Genomic DNA, 17,642 nt, shown 5'->3' with positions numbered 1-17,642 from the left:
CAGAGGATACCAGTAGCTTGTTTGAGTTTGCAGAGAGCCAGAGACATAAGTCTGACAGGAGCAAAATTATTCACAGCATTTACTTGCAAGCAATTTGTGTGTAAAACCATTTTGATTACATCACACACACACAGTGCACAAGATAATGCATATGAATTCCTGCTGACAAGAAGGCCATTTACAATTAACTCCCCTCTCCCTCCACCTCACTTCCCTCCCAAGTAACATTTGTAGGAAACATTTATATGTTTATTACCATGTGTTTAGTTAGGAAGTACTAACAGGTTCACAAATCCTTGCCATGTGAATATCAGAAATGAAACAATCATTACAACAGTGAGCTTTTGTTTAAGGGCACATTGTACAGGAATAGATTAATCAGCTCTATCGAATGTTAATCTTAAAAATATTGTGCAGGTCTGGGTTTTTTCCCCCCATGGTGAATGCACTTTTTGTGAGGATTGAATAAAAGCGAGATATTTAGGTATTTGTCCTCTGTCTATTTTGCAGAGTATGTAATTGCTGTGTGTATTTTTGCAGAAATACAACCTCTTTTTCTTTTTTGGAACCATTCCTCTATGGTTGGACTATTTTTCTTCTTCCAACCAGGGGTTCTCTGTAGCTGAGCAGCTACTAACAGATGAGAGACAAATCCTTCATTTCCTTGTGTGTGTCTAGGAAGCCCCAGGAGGATTACCAAAGAATCATTCTGTAATAAATATCCAACAATTTGTGATATTTGGTTATGGATTGCATTGCAACACTCTCTAATGACTGGCCACGTCCACAATATATACATACAATTGCAGCAAACTTTATTAAATGCAATAAAATATTACAAACAGAAAACTTGAAGAGGGCAATCATGTCCTTTTCTGTTAAACTAAATAGCATAGCCCTGTTGCTAGCATGAGTATAATGGCTTTGAGCTTAGCTAGAAATACATTTCACAAATCCCCATAGTCCAGAATGAATAATTGAAGACAATATATACCAAGATGCTTGTTTGCTACCTGCAGAGTCCGCTCCTAGAGGACCACTAAATTCATTTTTAATAATGCAGGCTATGGTTAAAGCGATAGGACACAAAATTTGACTCTAAATAAGATCATAACTAAAGAGCCAATCCTAGGGTTATGACCTGGGCACTAGGTTTACAATAACAAATACATCAAAAAAGAAACAAGATGATCTTGCATTTATTCCAGTTTGCCTTTCACATTTCAAGTGTTCAGGCTTCCAGATTTAAAGCCACATACCAGATCCCTATACAGTGCTATTGAAGTTAATACTCAAAGTTCGCAGAAAATGCCCAAGTGATTTTTGGTTTGTACTCTCATTTGTATTTTTGAATCTGCCATAGGAAAGTGGCAATTTCTTTTGACTGAACAGTGTATATGCAACTTTTCTTCAGTATTAGTTACTTGTGACTCTGTCACTGGGGGTACAACCTATATAAATGTCCAATAAATTGACATAAAACAAAAGTGGGAGTCCTAGTCCATTTATGATTATTGATAAGCAAACCTAACATTCCATTAGTTGGGCTGAATGCAAGTATTTGACCTAGGCAGCATTAGCATAATACTCTATCATCAAGAGACTGCAGAGAGTAATCTTTCCAGTATACCTCCATCTGCTCCTCAGTTAAACTCTTTAATCTTCTTTGCAGTAAAGGGGCTCAACCTTCATCCCATAACTCAGAACGCTCTTCGACTTGTTCTGCCAGGTATTGAGGCAGAGAGGTTAAGTGACTTGCCCATGGCCATAAAGAGCACCAGTTATCAGAGCTAAGGTTAGAACTCAGGGATTCCTAGCTCCCTCATGAATACACGCGTGCACGCGGAGGTTAAAAGGACAGCATGGCCAGGATTTGTAAGGAGTCCTAACCTGTCCTCCTTCTGCAGAAAAGGTGTTGGCTGCAGCTTGAAACTCTGTGGGAATCCTTTGGCTCTCCTGGGGCGCATGGAGCTCCTCCATGATGTGTCTTTGCAAGAAGGGCATCGTGTAGCCTTGGACACAGGATTGGGAGCTAGGAACTCCTGAGTTCTAGTACCACCTCCGCTACCCACTTTCACTGTGGCCTTAGACAAGTCACTTGTCTTCTCTGCTCAGGTTCCTCTTGCGTAAGTCAGGAAGACGGCCTCACTGAAGTGAGGTAAAAATTCGGGTTTGTAAAACTCTTTGAAAATCAAGGGTTAAATAGTTTTATTCAAGGAGGACTTATGGCACCTTAGAGACGAACCAATTTATCTGAGCATGAGCTTTCGTGAGCGACAGCTCACTTCATTGGATGAATGCAGCCGATGAAGTGAGCCGTAGCTCACGAAAGCTCATGCTCAGATAAACTGGTTCGTCTCTGAGGTGCCACACGTCCTCCTGTTCTTTTTGCGAATACAGACTAACACGGCTGCTACTCTGAAACCTAGTTTTATTCAGAAACCCTGTCTTGCTGAGTAGTTCCAGTAGCTGTGGAAATATATACAGCAGACCATTACAAGCCACTCTTTACTAGACCTGGGAACATATTACAGAAGGCCCTGTGATAGTGTACAATATTGATTTGTTTTATTACAATATACTGCCTTTCTAGCAAGCATGTCCAGATGATCTTTTGCTTTATGGAGTTTGCTACATCTAGATTTTTTTTTAAAAAATCATGAAAAAAAATTCAGAGATTACTCTAGAATATTTGCTACTGAGCAATTCAGTATCTAGAATGGAGTTTCACTTCTCCATAAAATGGTAAAAGGCAGTAAAGGAAGTCTCATAAAAAGGTGCAGTTATTAATTTAAAAGTCTTCTCATCACCTTGTTCCTCTATAGCGGAGGATGGAAGGAGTGATTTAACAATACTCTGAACTAGGAGTAGGTATACTGTGATGCCAGGTTGCTAACTGATTACATGAGGATCCTTCTCCTGCAGGAGGCTTATATGTTTGGAGTGAAGGTGCTTGGATTAACATTTTGTAATGGTCCTTTTAGAATTAGGCAACTATAATGAAGACACAAGATCAATTCCTCATAGTGAAACCTCTCATTAACAGATCTTATTGCTCGGATTTTTGAAAGGTGATCTTCAGTGGTTCCTTAATAAGGCTTGCTAATACTGAAAAATACGATTACTAACCTTTCCATATCTGTTGCTCTTTGAGATCCATTGCTCTTGTCCATTCCATGATATGAGCGTGCTGCGTGCACAGTTGCCAGAGAATTTTTTTCCTCGGGGGAGGGAAGAGGAGACGCTCGTGAGGGGGGGATGGGGCAAAGAGGTGCAAGCAGCAGGAGTTCTTCGGAAGGGGGTCAAGCTGGGGGTGGAGCATGGGCAGGGCCTTGTTGGGCGGGGGGGGGGGCTGAGCAGAGGCAGGAATGGACATGAGCAAGCATTCAAAGAAGAACATACATTCCAGTGATAACCTCTCTTTTATAAACTTTAACATTTAAAGGACATTTGAGGCTCACAAAAACCAGAAAGGTTCATCTTTGCATCAGGAAAGAGCAGAGAGGTGGATCTATTTAGTAAAGATGCCTCCTCTAACCTTAGCTCACCCAGCTTGATTATGAAAGTATCAGAATTTTCATAAAGCACAGCTATGTTGAAAAACTGCTAGGCCACATTTAAATGCACATCTACTGTGCATTAGGTCCAAGGGCAAGCGAGGTGTAAAGATTTTGTAATGAAACAGATGGAGTTTTATTATACTGGGAGGATGGAATTTTAAAAAATGCTCAATATTGGCCTAACTCAGCTCCCACAGAAGTTTTGACTTCAGTGGGAGCAGAGTAAACGGGATTCTCAGCACTTCTGAAAATCCACTCTCAGAGTTGCTGAGTGCACACCATCTTTGTTACTGTCATATTTATCAGTTTGGGAGAGCGGGGATCTTTCCATGGCCATTTCAGATCAAGGAGCCTGTGATGACCCCAGGTGGCGCCCCCTCCTTGCCGTTCTAGGAATTAGCTCTCCATGGCCAACACGCCTTCCTGCGGTTGCACTCTGTCTCTTTCTGCCTCTGCGGCCCCTCCCACCTCCCATGAACTACAGTCTTCTCTTCGTGATTCAGCCCTCGGGCCAGGTCACTCTGGTTTCCCCTTCTGGGGATTTGTATCAAAGTCTCTGCTCACCAGCTGTCTCAGGCAGCCCTCCCATTCACTGCCTCAGGGGAACCCAGGCCAATCCTCTATTCCAGGTTTCAGCTCAAGGACCCTCTAAACAGTAGCCAAGGTCTGTTCCCTCCTACACCTTGCTGCCTTTTCTTGAGCCTCTTCCTTACCTTTTGGCCCTCCCTACTCCTTTGGATTTGCCAGCCTCTCAGCTCCCTCCTCCTAGGGAATAACAATGGGCTTCTTGTCTTTATAGCACCCCTTCTTCCCAGAGAGTAACTGCAGATTGCCTCCTCTGCTTCTAATTTCCTTTCTTTCTATAAGCCCCGCCTGTTCCCACAGGTGAGCCTCCCCTAATTAGGGCTTTCCTCAGAGGTTTCATTCTCTCAGATTGCAGCCTATTTGGCTCAATTCAGCTTTTGCAGGGCTAGTGTGGGGAGTACACCCCATCACAGAGCCAAAGAGAACTAGCACCTGAGACAGCAAAGGGATGAGAGAAAAGGAGGATGATGAGCAGAGAGACTTGCTTAGCGTATGATCTTTCCCTTTTCTTCTCAAGGGACTCCTCCTCTTTTCTCTTCCTTTGCCCTACACATATAAACATTTAGACTAAGTTATGTCAGTAGCAAGTTCCAAACCATGCTCTACTCTAGAAGTGTAGGCTAATGTACCATTTTGGAACTTGCTCATAAAATTCATCCCCATCCATACTAGCCATGCCAAATGGCACAGAATACAGTTGGGTAAAAAACCAAAACACAGCACCTCCAAATTCTGTTTTTATTTTTTTAGACGAGAGCAAAGCCCATAGTTTAAAGATGGTTCTTGCCAGAAGAATGCTAACATGGTTTCCATGGCCACTGTAGATGGCATGCACCATAAAATAAAACAGTTTTAAAACCTGCTATCCAGAAAAGTGGAGAGACAGCGGCTGTAACATGGTACTGCTGAGACCCAGGCTAAATAAATACAAGAACAGGAAAAACTTCACACGTGGGTTAACATTGTTTACATTTTTTCTTTTTATTTATGCAAAACTGATACAATTTTAGAAGCAAAGCTCACTAGTGGACAGAACAGGAAAACTATTACAATACTGACAGGTATAAAATTAGATGGGAAAAAAATGCGTAAGAATGCAAACATTAATGTGAAAGAGGACTGCACCATTTTAATTGTAAGCACAGAAATCTATGATTTATTAGCTCTTTTTGATAATAAAAAGGCAGAGCACCTGTTAGCTGACAACTTAAATGGCAATATTTGCTCCTAGACATGCAATAGATTTATGGTATCCTAAATATAAATGAAAGCACCTGGATAACACATTGATTGGATTATGACTACACAAAGGTGCACCACGGGGCACATTCATCTTCACCAATTTATGACCCTGTTGATGTTCTGCATTACTGCTCCAGATCTCATTTATTTTCACTGGAGGTCCCTCAATTTTTCTATGTGGTTGCATCTTTAACTCAGAGGGCAGAGTACCGCTTAGTATTAAATCTTACAACACCTAGGTTTTCCTTGAATGTTCCTTCCGTATATTTATTACGCCTAAACTTGCTTAGTTTATGAGATGAAGAGAACGCAGGCCAAGTTGGTATAGTTTGCAGGGCATTGATCAGATATCATTCAGGGAGAAAATACAGAAATAAGTGATTCAGATCTCAGGCCTCAAAGAGAACACATCTTACTCTGTACATAAGTAACCTTTATCCTAGGGGTGGGCAAACTTTTTCGCCACATTTGGGTGGTGAAATTGTATGCAGGGCCATGAATGTAGGGCTGGGGTTGCGGTGCAGGACGGGGTGCGGTGTGCAGGAAGGGACTCAGGGCAAGGGGTTGGGGTGCAGGAGGGGTGAGGCAGGGGGCTCAAGGCAGGGGGTTATGGGGCTCAGGGCAGGGGGTTGGGGTGCGGGGGGGGTGCAGGCTCTGGCCTGGCGCCGCTTACCTTGAGATGGTAGCAGCACTTACCTCCGGGATGGCAGTGGCACGCCACGGGGCGGGGCTAAGGCAGGCTCCTTGCCTGCCCTGACCCCACACCGCTCCCAGAAGTGGCCAGCATGTCCGGCAGTGGCTCCTGGGGGTGGGGAGGGGAGGGGAGGGGCAGGGCAGGCGGCTCTGCTGTATGCTGCTCTTGCCTATGGGTACCACCCCCAAAGCTCCCATTGGCCACGGTTCCCCATTCCCGGCCAATGGGAACTGCAGGGGTGGTGCCTGCAGGTGAGGGCCATGCACTGAGCCCTCTGCCCCCTCTCCCCCAAGGGGTGCAGGGACGTGGTGCCAGCCGCTTCCAGGAGTGGTGTGGGGCCAGGGCAGGCAGGGAGCTGTAGTTTGTCCTCCCCAGCTTTATCCTAATCTTAGATTACTGCAGCTATTACCCCGGATTTCTGAAATAATGCCCCCCCAGCCCTCTTGAAGATATAGAATTTTTGTTGTAGAAGAATCCCAGAGAAGGGAAAGTGTTGACAGAGAAGCACCATAAAAGAAAACTGGAGAGAGTACCAACAACTTCAGTTTTTATTCCTGAAGATTAATAGGTGCCAAAGCCATGGTAACTGAGAGGAGCTGAAGTTTTTGATAGTGAATGTGTCCGTGGCAATAGCGTATTAACCAGCACACGAAGTGATAGTCAGGGAAAAAGAACTACAACCAAGCTAAACAGCTGCTTGAGAGGCAAAGTGGGATCACAAGGCATCTTTTAAGTTGTGTGACAGACACTGTTGACTCATCTTCAGGTCTTTTAAGGACATTGAATGCCTACACTGAATGCAGTTTAAACCCATTTTGTTTGGGTTGCTCCAAGTTTGACTAGTTAAATTAATTATCAATACATTGAATAGTTAAATTACAGTTCTTCATGACATTGCCACCACAGAGCCACACATATAGGAGTTACATGCCTATTCATACTGTCACAGAAACTTTTTGAACTATAGTTTGCATGGCTGGGCACATGGATAGGTCTCTTGAGCCCATCATTCCATACACCAACAGTGTAAATATCTTGTACCCTAACTGAGCCTCAGTTTCCCGGTCCACCAGCTGGAGGGTCCATGAAACTATCCTCATCCCTCTTTCTGTCACATACAAAGATACAGCTATGTTCAAACTAACAGATTTATAGTTAGCTTCCATTTCCTCTCTCCCCACCCCTCCAAATACTGAGGAAGATTCAACAGGACTGACCCAGTTAACCAAATTCTCAGAATTTCTGTCCTATAGTCATACTGGGGAGGCAAGGTTACACACTCTGAATGGCAAAGGGCCACTAACTACTACTTAGGCTTTCTAATTATTTATTATTTGAATTACCATAGAGCCTAGGAGCACTAGCCTCGACCAGGATTCCATTATGATAGGCAGTCCCTGCCCCAAAGAGCTTTTTAAACTACTTAGTCATGCTTGGTCTAAGACTTTTTGACCTTTGGAGAAAGTTCTAGAGTTCAAAGACTAAGTGGGTAGTACTATGCATTCAGTCATATTATGAACCGATGTCCCTGTGCATGAACATCTAAGGGCCTGCTCAATTAGGAAGATGGCAATTTTAATGACATGTATCCACAATGCACCCTTATTTGAAATCTGTAGGGCTGCAATGCAGAGTTGGTGCATAACTTCATGAATCATTATGGTCTCAACTCTTCTGGTTTCAGGAAGGGAATTCTTCAGTTACTGCTTAATTAGCAAGGTTCCTCAGCCCACCTCTTCAGGGAGGTCACTGGTATCTCATCTCAGTGGGGCTCTATAATCAGTCATCATGAAGAAAGAACATTAACTTACCAGTAGTAAGTCTGGTTCACTGTACGTATGTTGCTTTCACACATACAAATTGACCGAAATGGGCCCTGAATACACAGCGTGTCCTGAAGGATTTACAGTCCAACACAGGAACAGACTTAAAAGTCATTGTTTTAGAAGAGATGTGGTGTTTATACCTTCAGTCTACAGAATGCTGGGACTTAGGGGGTATGTATATGCACACCCCTTAATGGCCAACTACTGCTCAAAGAATCTGTGACTGTGGCTAGAAACGTAACTCCTACAGTTGAGCTCTTGAATGTCAATATATTTAGAGAAAAAAGTAACCCGTATTCTTGGTACATATCATTAATTGGGCTCAATATGCACCTGTTTATAAAAACACACTGAATTAGAAAAATGTATCCCTGGACCATGGCAATTTGATGGGGAGAATAATGTGTAGCAGGTAGATGCGGTATCAAGGAAGTGTCTTGATAATTAACTATATTTATGTTTAGCTAGTAAAGGGGTGCCAGATACAGAACGTGGGTCTACAATAGCAGACTTGAAGGAGGATACCAGGTAACCATTACTGGTTCTAGTAATGAATCCCAGAATGTTTCATTATGTGCTGAAGATACACATGCCTCTGATGTTCACTAGCCTGCTGTTGCATGGTGCAAGAAAAATGAATATGTATAAAAATGAGTCGGACAGAACAGATGTTTAAAAACAAAACATTACCCAGAAATAATTAAAAAGAAATCCAATGTGGCCAAGTTAAATCTAACTGCCTTTTGATCTCCAAATCTGCTGTAAATACAGGAGAGGGTGAAGACAAGGTGGTACTAAATCTAAAAAAGAGGGATTGTTTTCTTATCAAACCTTGTGTCAACTTAAATTTGAGGTTGTGGTTGAAACCACTCACTTTTGCTCAAGCTATAAAAGGAAATACCTACCACTACTGTTGATCAATGCCATTCACTCCACCTGTTTAAACCCAAGCTCCGTGTCCTTGGTAGTAGTCTGATAGAAACAGGGTTGTGGCAACCCAAGCCACTTGTAACCTACAGTGTATTAGAGGCCTGGAGTCAGCCAGGTGGTCAGTACAGTTCACAGCATGGGCTGAGCTATCCCAGGAGGAGGCAGGGCCAGATGTATATAATTTAAAACGGCTTTCTCATGGCAAAACATTCTGGGAAGGGCTAGGGTAGTACAATCATGCTTTGGGAATGAATCTCCCTTACAACACAGCTGTTTCAGCCAACTTAAAAAGTTAGAACAAGATTCTTGTTCTAATAGGTCACTGGAGTTTAGCTTAATGAAATCTAGGCCTTCTTCTACCCTATAAACTCTGCTGAAGTTTTATAAATATAGAAAAAATAAACCTACCATTAATGATTTGCTATCCTTTTTAAGACACAATAAGAACTCAAACTCTTATACAAACTCTTGATTAACTCAGAGAACTATTATATAGATTTTTAAATGTCTGATATTGTGCATTTTTAAAACTATGTATGAGTCCAAAGCATCAGATAGGCACTTATTTCTAATCTTACAAATCAAAATACATGGATAAACTCTTTAACTCTACCTTAAAAATGCACATGCTTGAGATCTGAATATAGTGTAGATTATATAGTTCTAAATTTCATAAAAAGGTGGAAAGAATCCAGAGAATAGTCAAATGAACTCAGGGAAATGAAAGAACATTACAAGAAAATTTGTGGAACGTGAAAGATGAAAAAAACCCAGAAATCAATCAAAACATTTAAGTTTCACTAAATAAAACAATTTAAAAAGATTATTTTATTGAAGTAAGGAGCTGGTAATGCAGCCAACCTGACTATTCAGCAATTTAGTACCCCATTAGAGTCTTTGCTAAAATTGAGCACTAAATTATTTGTTATTTAAACAATCACATCAGGAATAAACATCTGTAAAAACAAACTGCATGACAAGAGCATTTCTCTGTTACTCCAGGAAAGGATATGTTCTTTACAACTGTCTTTTTAGTGAAAAAAAACACAAAAAAAGCTTTCTGTAGAAAACTTTTGGGTACCACAGGGATCAGTTCTTGGCCCTATGCTAGTTAACATTTTTATTAAGAAGAAAACAAAATAATCACTGACAAAGCTTGCGGAGGACACAAAAATTGGGGGGAAATGGTAAATAATGAAGACGACAGGTCACTGATACAGAGCGCAGTAAGGTAGGCACAAGGAAACAGAATGCATATAAAATGGCTAAATGCAAATGTATACATTTAGGAACAAAGAATATAGGCCATACTTCTAGGATGGGGACTCCGTCCTTGGAAACAATGACTCAAAAAGATTTTTGGTTGTCAAAAAGGGTTGTCATAAAGGGAAGGGTAACCACCTTTTGTATACAGTGCTATAAAATCCCTCCTGGCCAGAGGCGAAATCCTTTCACCTGTAAAGGGTTAAGAAGCTAAGGTAACCTCGCTGGCACCTGACCCAAAATGACCAATGAGGGGACAAGATACTTTCAAATCTGGAGGGAGGGAAAGGCTTTTGTCTGTCTGTGTGATACCTTTGCCAGGAACAGATCAAGGATACAAGCCCTCCAACTCCTATAAAGTTAGTAAGTAATCTAGCTACAAAATGCATTAGGGTTTCTTTAAAAAGAAAAGGAGTACTTGTGGCACCTTAGAGACTAACAAATTTATTTGAGCATAAGCTGAGCTGTAGCTCATGAAAGCTTATGCTCAAATAAATTTGTTAGTCTCCAAGCGGTCCTTTCCCTGTTCTTTGTCTAAATCACTTGGTGGTGGCAGCATACTGTTCAAGGACAAGGCAAAGTTTGTGCCTTGGGAAATTTTTTAACCTAAGCTGGTAAAAATAAGCTTAGGGGGTCTTTCATGCGGGTCCCCACATCTGTACCCCAGGAGTTCAAAGTGAAGAAGGAACTCTGATAGGGGTTTTGGTGGATTCAGCTGAATAGGACTTCTCAGTGTGATGGTATGGTGAAAAGGGCTAATGCAATAGTTGGATGCATAAACATGGGAATCTTGAGTAGCAGTAGAGAGGTTATTTTATCTTTGTATTTGGCATTTGTGCAACTGCTGCTGGAATACAGTGACCAGTTCTGGTGTCCATTAATAAATTGGAGGGAGTTCAGAGAAGAGCCATGAGAATGATTAGTACTGTCATGGATGGATATAAACTGTTCAGGAAGGACAGGCAGGGCAGAAAAGGTGGGGGAGTTGCATTGTATGTAAGGGAGCAGTAAGACTGCTCAGAGCTCAAGTATGAAACTGCAGAAAAACCTGAGAGTCTCTAGATTAAGTTTAGAAGTGTGAGCAACAAGGGTGATGTCGTGGTGGGAGTCTGCTATAGCCCACCGGACCAGGGGGATGAGGTGGACAAGGCTTTCTTCCGGCAACTCATGAAAGTTACTAGATCGCAGGCCCTGGTTCTCATGGGAGACTTCAATCACCCTGATATCTGCTGGGAGAGCAATACGGTGGTGCACAGACAATCCAGGAAGTTTTTGGAAAGTGTAGGGAACAATTTCCTGGTGCAAGTGCTGGAAGAACCAACTAGGGGCAGAGCTCTTCTTGACCTGCTGCTCACAAACTGGGAAGAATTAGTAGGGGAAGCAAAAGTGGATGGGAACCTGGGAGACAGTGACCATGAGATGGTCGAGTTCAGGATCCTGACACAGGGAAGAAAGGAGAGCAGCAGAATACGGACCCTGGACTTTAGAAAAGCAGACTATAACTCCCTCAGGGAACTGATGGGCAGGATCCCCTGGGAGAATAACATGAGGGGGAAAAGGAGTCCAGGAGAACTGGCTGTATTTTAAAGAATCCTTATTGAGGTTACAGGGACAAACCATCCCGATGTGTAGAAAGAATAGTAAATATGGCAGGCGACCAGCTTGGCCTAACAGTGAAATCCTTGCTGATCTTAAACACAAAAAAGAGGCTTACAAGAAGTGGAAGATTGGACAAATGACCAGGGAAGAGTATAAAAATATTGCTCGGGCATGCAGGAGTGAAATCAGAAAGGCCAAATCACACCTGGAGTTGCAGCTAGCAAGAGACATGAAGAGTAACAAGAAGGGTTTCTTCAGGTATGTTAGCAAGAAGAAGAAAGTCAAGGAAAGTGTGGGCCCCTTACTGAATGAGGGAGGCAACCTAATGACAGAGGATGTGGAAAAAGCTAATGTACTCAATGCTTTTTTTGCCTCTGTCTTCACGAACAAGGTCAGCTCCCGGACTGCTGCGCTGGGCATCACAACATGGGGAATAGATGGCCAGCCCTCTGTGGAGAAAGAGGTGGTTAGGGACTATTTAGAAAAGCTGGACGAGTCCATTGGCCCGGATGCACTGCATCCGAGAGCGCTAAAGGAGTTGGCGGCTGTGATTGCAGACCCATTGGCCAGTATCTTTGAAAACTCATGGCGATCGGGGGAAGTCCCGGACGACTGGAAAAAGGCTAATGTAGTGCCCATCTTTAAAAAAGGGAAGGAGGAGGATCCTGGGAACTACAGGCCAGTCAGCCTCACCCCAGTCCCTGGAAAAATCCTCAAGGAATCAATTCTGAAGCACTTAGAGGAGAGGAAAGTGATCAGGAACAATCAGCATGGATTCACCGAGGGCAAGTCATGCCTGACTAATCTAATTGCCTTCTATGACCAGATAACTGGTTCTGTGGATGAGGGGAAAGCAGTGGACGTGTTGTTCCTTGACTTTAGCAAAGCTTTTGACACGGTCTCCCACAGTATTCTTGCCAGCAAGTTGAAGAAGTATGGGCTGGATGAATGGACTATAAGGTGGATAGAAAGTTGGCTAGATTGTCGGGCTCAACGGGTAGTGATCAATGGCTCCATGTCTAGTTGGCAGCCGGTATCAAGTGGAGTGTCCCAATGGTCAGTCCTTGGGCCGGTTTTGTTCAATATCTTCATAAATGATCTGGAGGATGGTGTGGATTGCACCCTCAGCAAGTTTGTAGATGACACTAAACTGGGAGGAGAGGTAGATACGTGGGAGGGTAGGGATAGGATACAGAGGGACCTAGACAAATTAGAGGATTGGGCCAAAAGAAATCTGATAAGGTTCAACAAGGACAAGTGCAGAGTCCTGCACTTAAGACAGAAGAATCCCATGCACCACTACAGACTAGGGACTGAATGGCTCGGCAGCAGTTCTGCAGAAAAGGACCTACAGGTTACAGTGGACGAGCAGCTGGATATGAGTCAACAGTGTGCCGTTGCTGCCAAGAAGGCCAATGGCATTTTGGGATATATATGTAGGGGCACTGCCAGCAGATTGAAGGACTTGATCATTCCCCTCTATTCGACATTGGCGAGGCCTCATCTGGAGTACTGTGTCCAGTTTTGGGCCCCACACTACAAGAAAGATGTGGAAAAATTGGAAAACGTCCAGCGGAGGGCAACAAAAATGATTAGGGGACTGGAACACATGACTTATGAGGAGAGGCTGAGGGAACTCGGATTGTTTAGTCTGCGGAAGAGAAGAATGAGGGGGGATTTGATAGGTGCTTTCACTACCTGAAAGGGGGTTCCAAAGAGGATGGATCTAGACTATTCTCAGTGGTAGCAGATGACAGAACAAGGAGTAATGGTCTCAAGTTGCAGTGGGGGAGGTTTAGGTTGGATATTAGGAAAAACTTTTTCACTAGGAGGGTGGTGAAATACTGGAATGCATTACCTAGGGAGGTGGTGGAATCTCCTTCCTTAGAAGTTTTTAAGGTCAGGCTTGATTTAGTTGGGGATTGGTCCTGCTTTGAGCAGGGGGTTGGACTAGATGACCTCCTGAGGTCCCTTCCAACCCTGATATTCTATGATTCTATGATTAAAGGATTAGAAAGCATGCCTTATAGAGTGATAGACTAAAGAAGCTCAAGCTATTTAGTTTACCCAAGAGAAGGTTAAAGGATGACTTGATTACAGTCTGTCTGCACCCAAATGGGGAACAGATATTTGATAATAGGCTCTTCAATCTAGTAGACAAAAGGTATAACATGATCCAATGGCTGGGAGCTGAAGATAGACAAATTCAGATGGGAAATCAGGGGCGCCGGAATGGGAGGGCCAAGGGGCCATGGTCCTCGAACTTTTGAAAGTGGATGGGCCTGTCCTGTCCACTTTTCACCATGCGCCTGGCCCCCTGCTCCTTCAAAGACTTAAAACTTGGCCAAATTCAAGTGGATTTTCATGGGGAAGACAAGAGTCACATCCTTGACACAAAAATCAACCCTCTTGCTCCAAAGCACAGGGGTGCTAAGGCAGTTCAAAGAAGAGCAAGAAATATTTAACCTGGGCTAAATAATATTTTTTCCTTTGCTTCATTCTCAGAAATGGTGAACCATTTCAGCTGAAGTTTTCCAAAAAATCCAGCTGAAGGCAGAAAATTAGTATTGAAAATCTGGGCCCAAACTGTTAAAGTACAGCAAAGTTATAAGCAAGTGAAAACATGATCTTATAATGGGAGGTGGTGGGCAATTTTAACAACACAATCAATAATATACATAATTTATACACATTTATTTTACAGTATTTTTGCCAGTTCTGAAAGATGAATCCAAGTCCAAAAAATGTTAACTGGCTAGTTCCTTTCAGACGATTTTGCAAGATGTAGAACTCAAACATGGTGTGTATTTTAGTGTGAAATACAGTGAAACAGCAGCTTTTTAACGAGTCTAACATTTACTCAGAAAATAAGCTCTCAATCAGCTATTGGAGTTATCAAGTATAAATAAAATTCATTATGCCTGATCCTCAGGGTCGATTGTGAGCCTCATACTTACATTAGTGAGCACTTACGGTTATGAGTAGTCGCACTGACTTCTACCATCCCTAGATTTCATTGGGACTAGTCATGCAAATCAGCGCTCACCAGTGTGAGTAAGAGTTTCATAGTCATGCCCATAGCTACAGTGTACTTAAAAACAATTGATGCATTTTATACTCCAGTAACAAATGATAGTAACAATAATGTAGATTGGAGATATATTTACAAAGAAGATGTCAAATATTTAAGTGTGAACACCTACTCCAATGGGCAGGTATTGGATTGATATTTAAAATAAACTCCTCTTAAACAAATGTTCAAAGTACTGTTCCTGTCTGCATATAAAAACACTGAAGGATTTTTCATTCTTCTATATTTCTTATATAGTAAGATATACAGCAATATGTAACTACAATATTGGCACCAGATAATTAATGATATATAAAGGACTCTAGAATTATTTCTACAGCTTTTGCCGCCCCTAGAACTACTTTGACAAGATATTTCTTAATTTTTGAATCGAGTTAATCACCTACTTTAGTTAGTACATAGTGCTTCGCTTTAAAGGTACAATTTCTATGAACTTTACAAAATCCATCCTGGAATATTCATGTACATGACAAACAAACCAAAACCCTTTTTGTAATCTTCAAATCCAATTCAACAGTTTTGTTTAACTATCAGAAATGCCCTTTCATTACCCCTTCCCTATGATGGGACTTCAAGAGGAGTATGGAAACCATACAGAATTTTATGCATGAACTAGCTATACTGTACATTATTCAGTAAGCTGTCAAGAACTGAAGTTCTACTTTCTGAGCAGCAATTAAAAGGAAAATTCTCGGCTTAGTCAGAATACTGATATCAAAATACAAGTTTAAATAATTTACTCTAAAAGAAAATAATTCATGTTTATAGCCTCTTAGTGAAAATAGACAGTTCCTCTGCCTATTAGACAGGCCTCAGCTTTTCCAGTTCCAAGGGATACAGAGGTCTCCATCTTGCAAGACTGAATAAAAGTGTGAAATGCAGAGGTGCATGCCTTGCAGGTATGGGAGCGATTCTTCCAGCAGTCGCTTACAACAATCTATCATCTGTGCATGTGAAATACTTGGCTCCTTATACAGTTGTTTCAGAGAAAATTTTTCAGTGGAAGCACTGATTAGCTCTTTTTCCATCACTGTCAACCTAGTATATTTTAAAAAGTTAGAAATTAGTGCTAAATATGAGGACCAAATACAATGATAAAATTAGTGCTTGGGCCTCCCCCCCAAATGTCCTTGAAAGACAAATATTTATATTCAGTGTGCATTTAGTTTCAATTTTTTCAAGTGTAGGTATAGTGTGACAGTTTTGAACGTGTAAAAATCTAATGTTTTTGTGTACAAATATGCAAACTGTGTGCGCGCAAGTGATTATGCCAAGTTGAGTACCTACAAAAGGAGGCCACATTTTAAAAACATTGCTGACTCACTTATTTGAAGAGCACTTTGTCGTTAAAAAAAGTCATGAGACTTCATTTTCAAGGCATCTTAAAGATAAAAACGTTTGTTCCTTTTTGAGATATTTAGTCAGCATTAAGAAACTAGGCTTGAAAGTATAAAAATAATTTCCTCATGTACCCAACTATCAAACCCTATATTCAGTATTCTGCAGGTGACTGAAAACACTGGATGACATCAAACAAAGGGGAGTGTAGCCACCTGCTCTATTTTAGGTGTTTGTAATATAGTTTACTGTTGCAAGAGAAATTCAGAATTCTTAACTCAGGACTTAGCAAATTAAATTATTTTTCAGTTCACCGTAGACAAAAAGGAATAAGAATAAACCAACTGACAAATCCAGCTTCTTTAAAGAAAAAGCTAGTATGTATGTACATTTGAGAACTGCAGTTTTAAAAAGCTGTCATGTAATACAAATCTGACAGTGTTGGTACAGATAAATGATAGACAAACTGAGCCATTCTAAATCCTGTATTGCTAAAACACTTTTACATATCCTATATGGGAGGATATACAGTTCCTTTATTTAATACAATCTTAAGGAGGATGCAAACAAACAGCCGAAAGTTTCACATGTACTGTGCTTAAGATTCAGATAATAAACAGGATACATGTGCAGACTTAGGATGTGTCTACATTATGGAGACTATACCAACATAACTTTGTTACTGTAGCTATGCCAGCATGATCTCATATATTGCAAGTGCAGCCTACACCAAGAGAGGGTGTTTTCCCAAAAACACCACCTCCCCAAATGATAATAGCTGTATTGACAGAAGTACTATTCCACTGACATAGATGCGTCTACACTTCGGGGTAGGTCGGCAGAGCTATGTTGGTAAGGGGTGTACATACTGACTCTTGAGCAGCGTAGCTATGTCTGTCTATTTTTAAGTGTAAGGCAGGCCTTAAAAATTACACCTTTACACCATGATCCTGCAACTAGATTAGTGCAGGCATCCCCTTGCACCTGCCTGGAACTCTGCATGAGCATCAGGGGCAGCCTCTTGCATTGTTCCAGCTGCAAGTTTGGGTCCTCAAAGATCAGTTTTAATTGGTTAGACTGGTATTCAAAAATTCTGGGTTCTTATTTTCTCCTGAAGTACCGATTATATGGTAAGCTCTCGAACAGTGAAGGGAGCTGCATCATCATGCTGCATTACATGTTTGTGATTTCACTAACACTAACTCTGAATTCAGGTCTTGCCAAATAAGTAAAAAAAGAGGAAAATTTTCAGCTGTTTTAAAACATATTTATTTCTAATTTGAGTCCATATTAAGGATTCAGGACCTTAAAGGAAGATTTTAAAAACCTTTATTTGTATGTATCATAAAATATTTCCATATTCAATAAAGAATGCTCAATTGTGGAAATTATTGAGTTTCTGCATACTTTAGAAAGATTATTGAAAAATCATCAAGAGAAAGTTTCATTATATCTTATAAACAAAAAAAATTAATTTTGTAATGAAATACAGCTGCTATGTAAACTGATAAGGA

The 17,642-nt window shown here is 41.4% G+C and overlaps 1 protein-coding gene across 4 annotated transcripts in view; it reads right to left on the bottom strand.

Annotated features, from left to right (window-relative positions):
- Nucleotides 1-5,101: 5,101 nt before the first annotated feature.
- Nucleotides 5,102-17,642, bottom strand: part of TCAIM (T cell activation inhibitor, mitochondrial) — a 54,510-nt gene continuing 41,969 nt past the window's right edge. For all 4 annotated transcript variants that reach the window (XM_073333346.1, XM_073333347.1, XM_073333349.1 and 1 more), the window contains one exon: nucleotides 5,102-15,828. In XM_073333346.1, coding sequence (XP_073189447.1) covers nucleotides 15,603-15,828 — 226 coding nt within the window. In that variant the 3' untranslated portion in view covers nucleotides 5,102-15,602. The remainder of the gene's footprint in view (nucleotides 15,829-17,642) is intronic.

Source organism: Lepidochelys kempii, chromosome 2 (genome assembly GCF_965140265.1).
Source record: "Lepidochelys kempii isolate rLepKem1 chromosome 2, rLepKem1.hap2, whole genome shotgun sequence".
Lineage (NCBI taxonomy): Eukaryota > Metazoa > Chordata > Testudines > Cheloniidae > Lepidochelys > Lepidochelys kempii.
The sequence above is the reverse complement of the archived record's forward strand: the minus strand, read 5'-3'. Positions and strand labels throughout refer to the sequence as shown.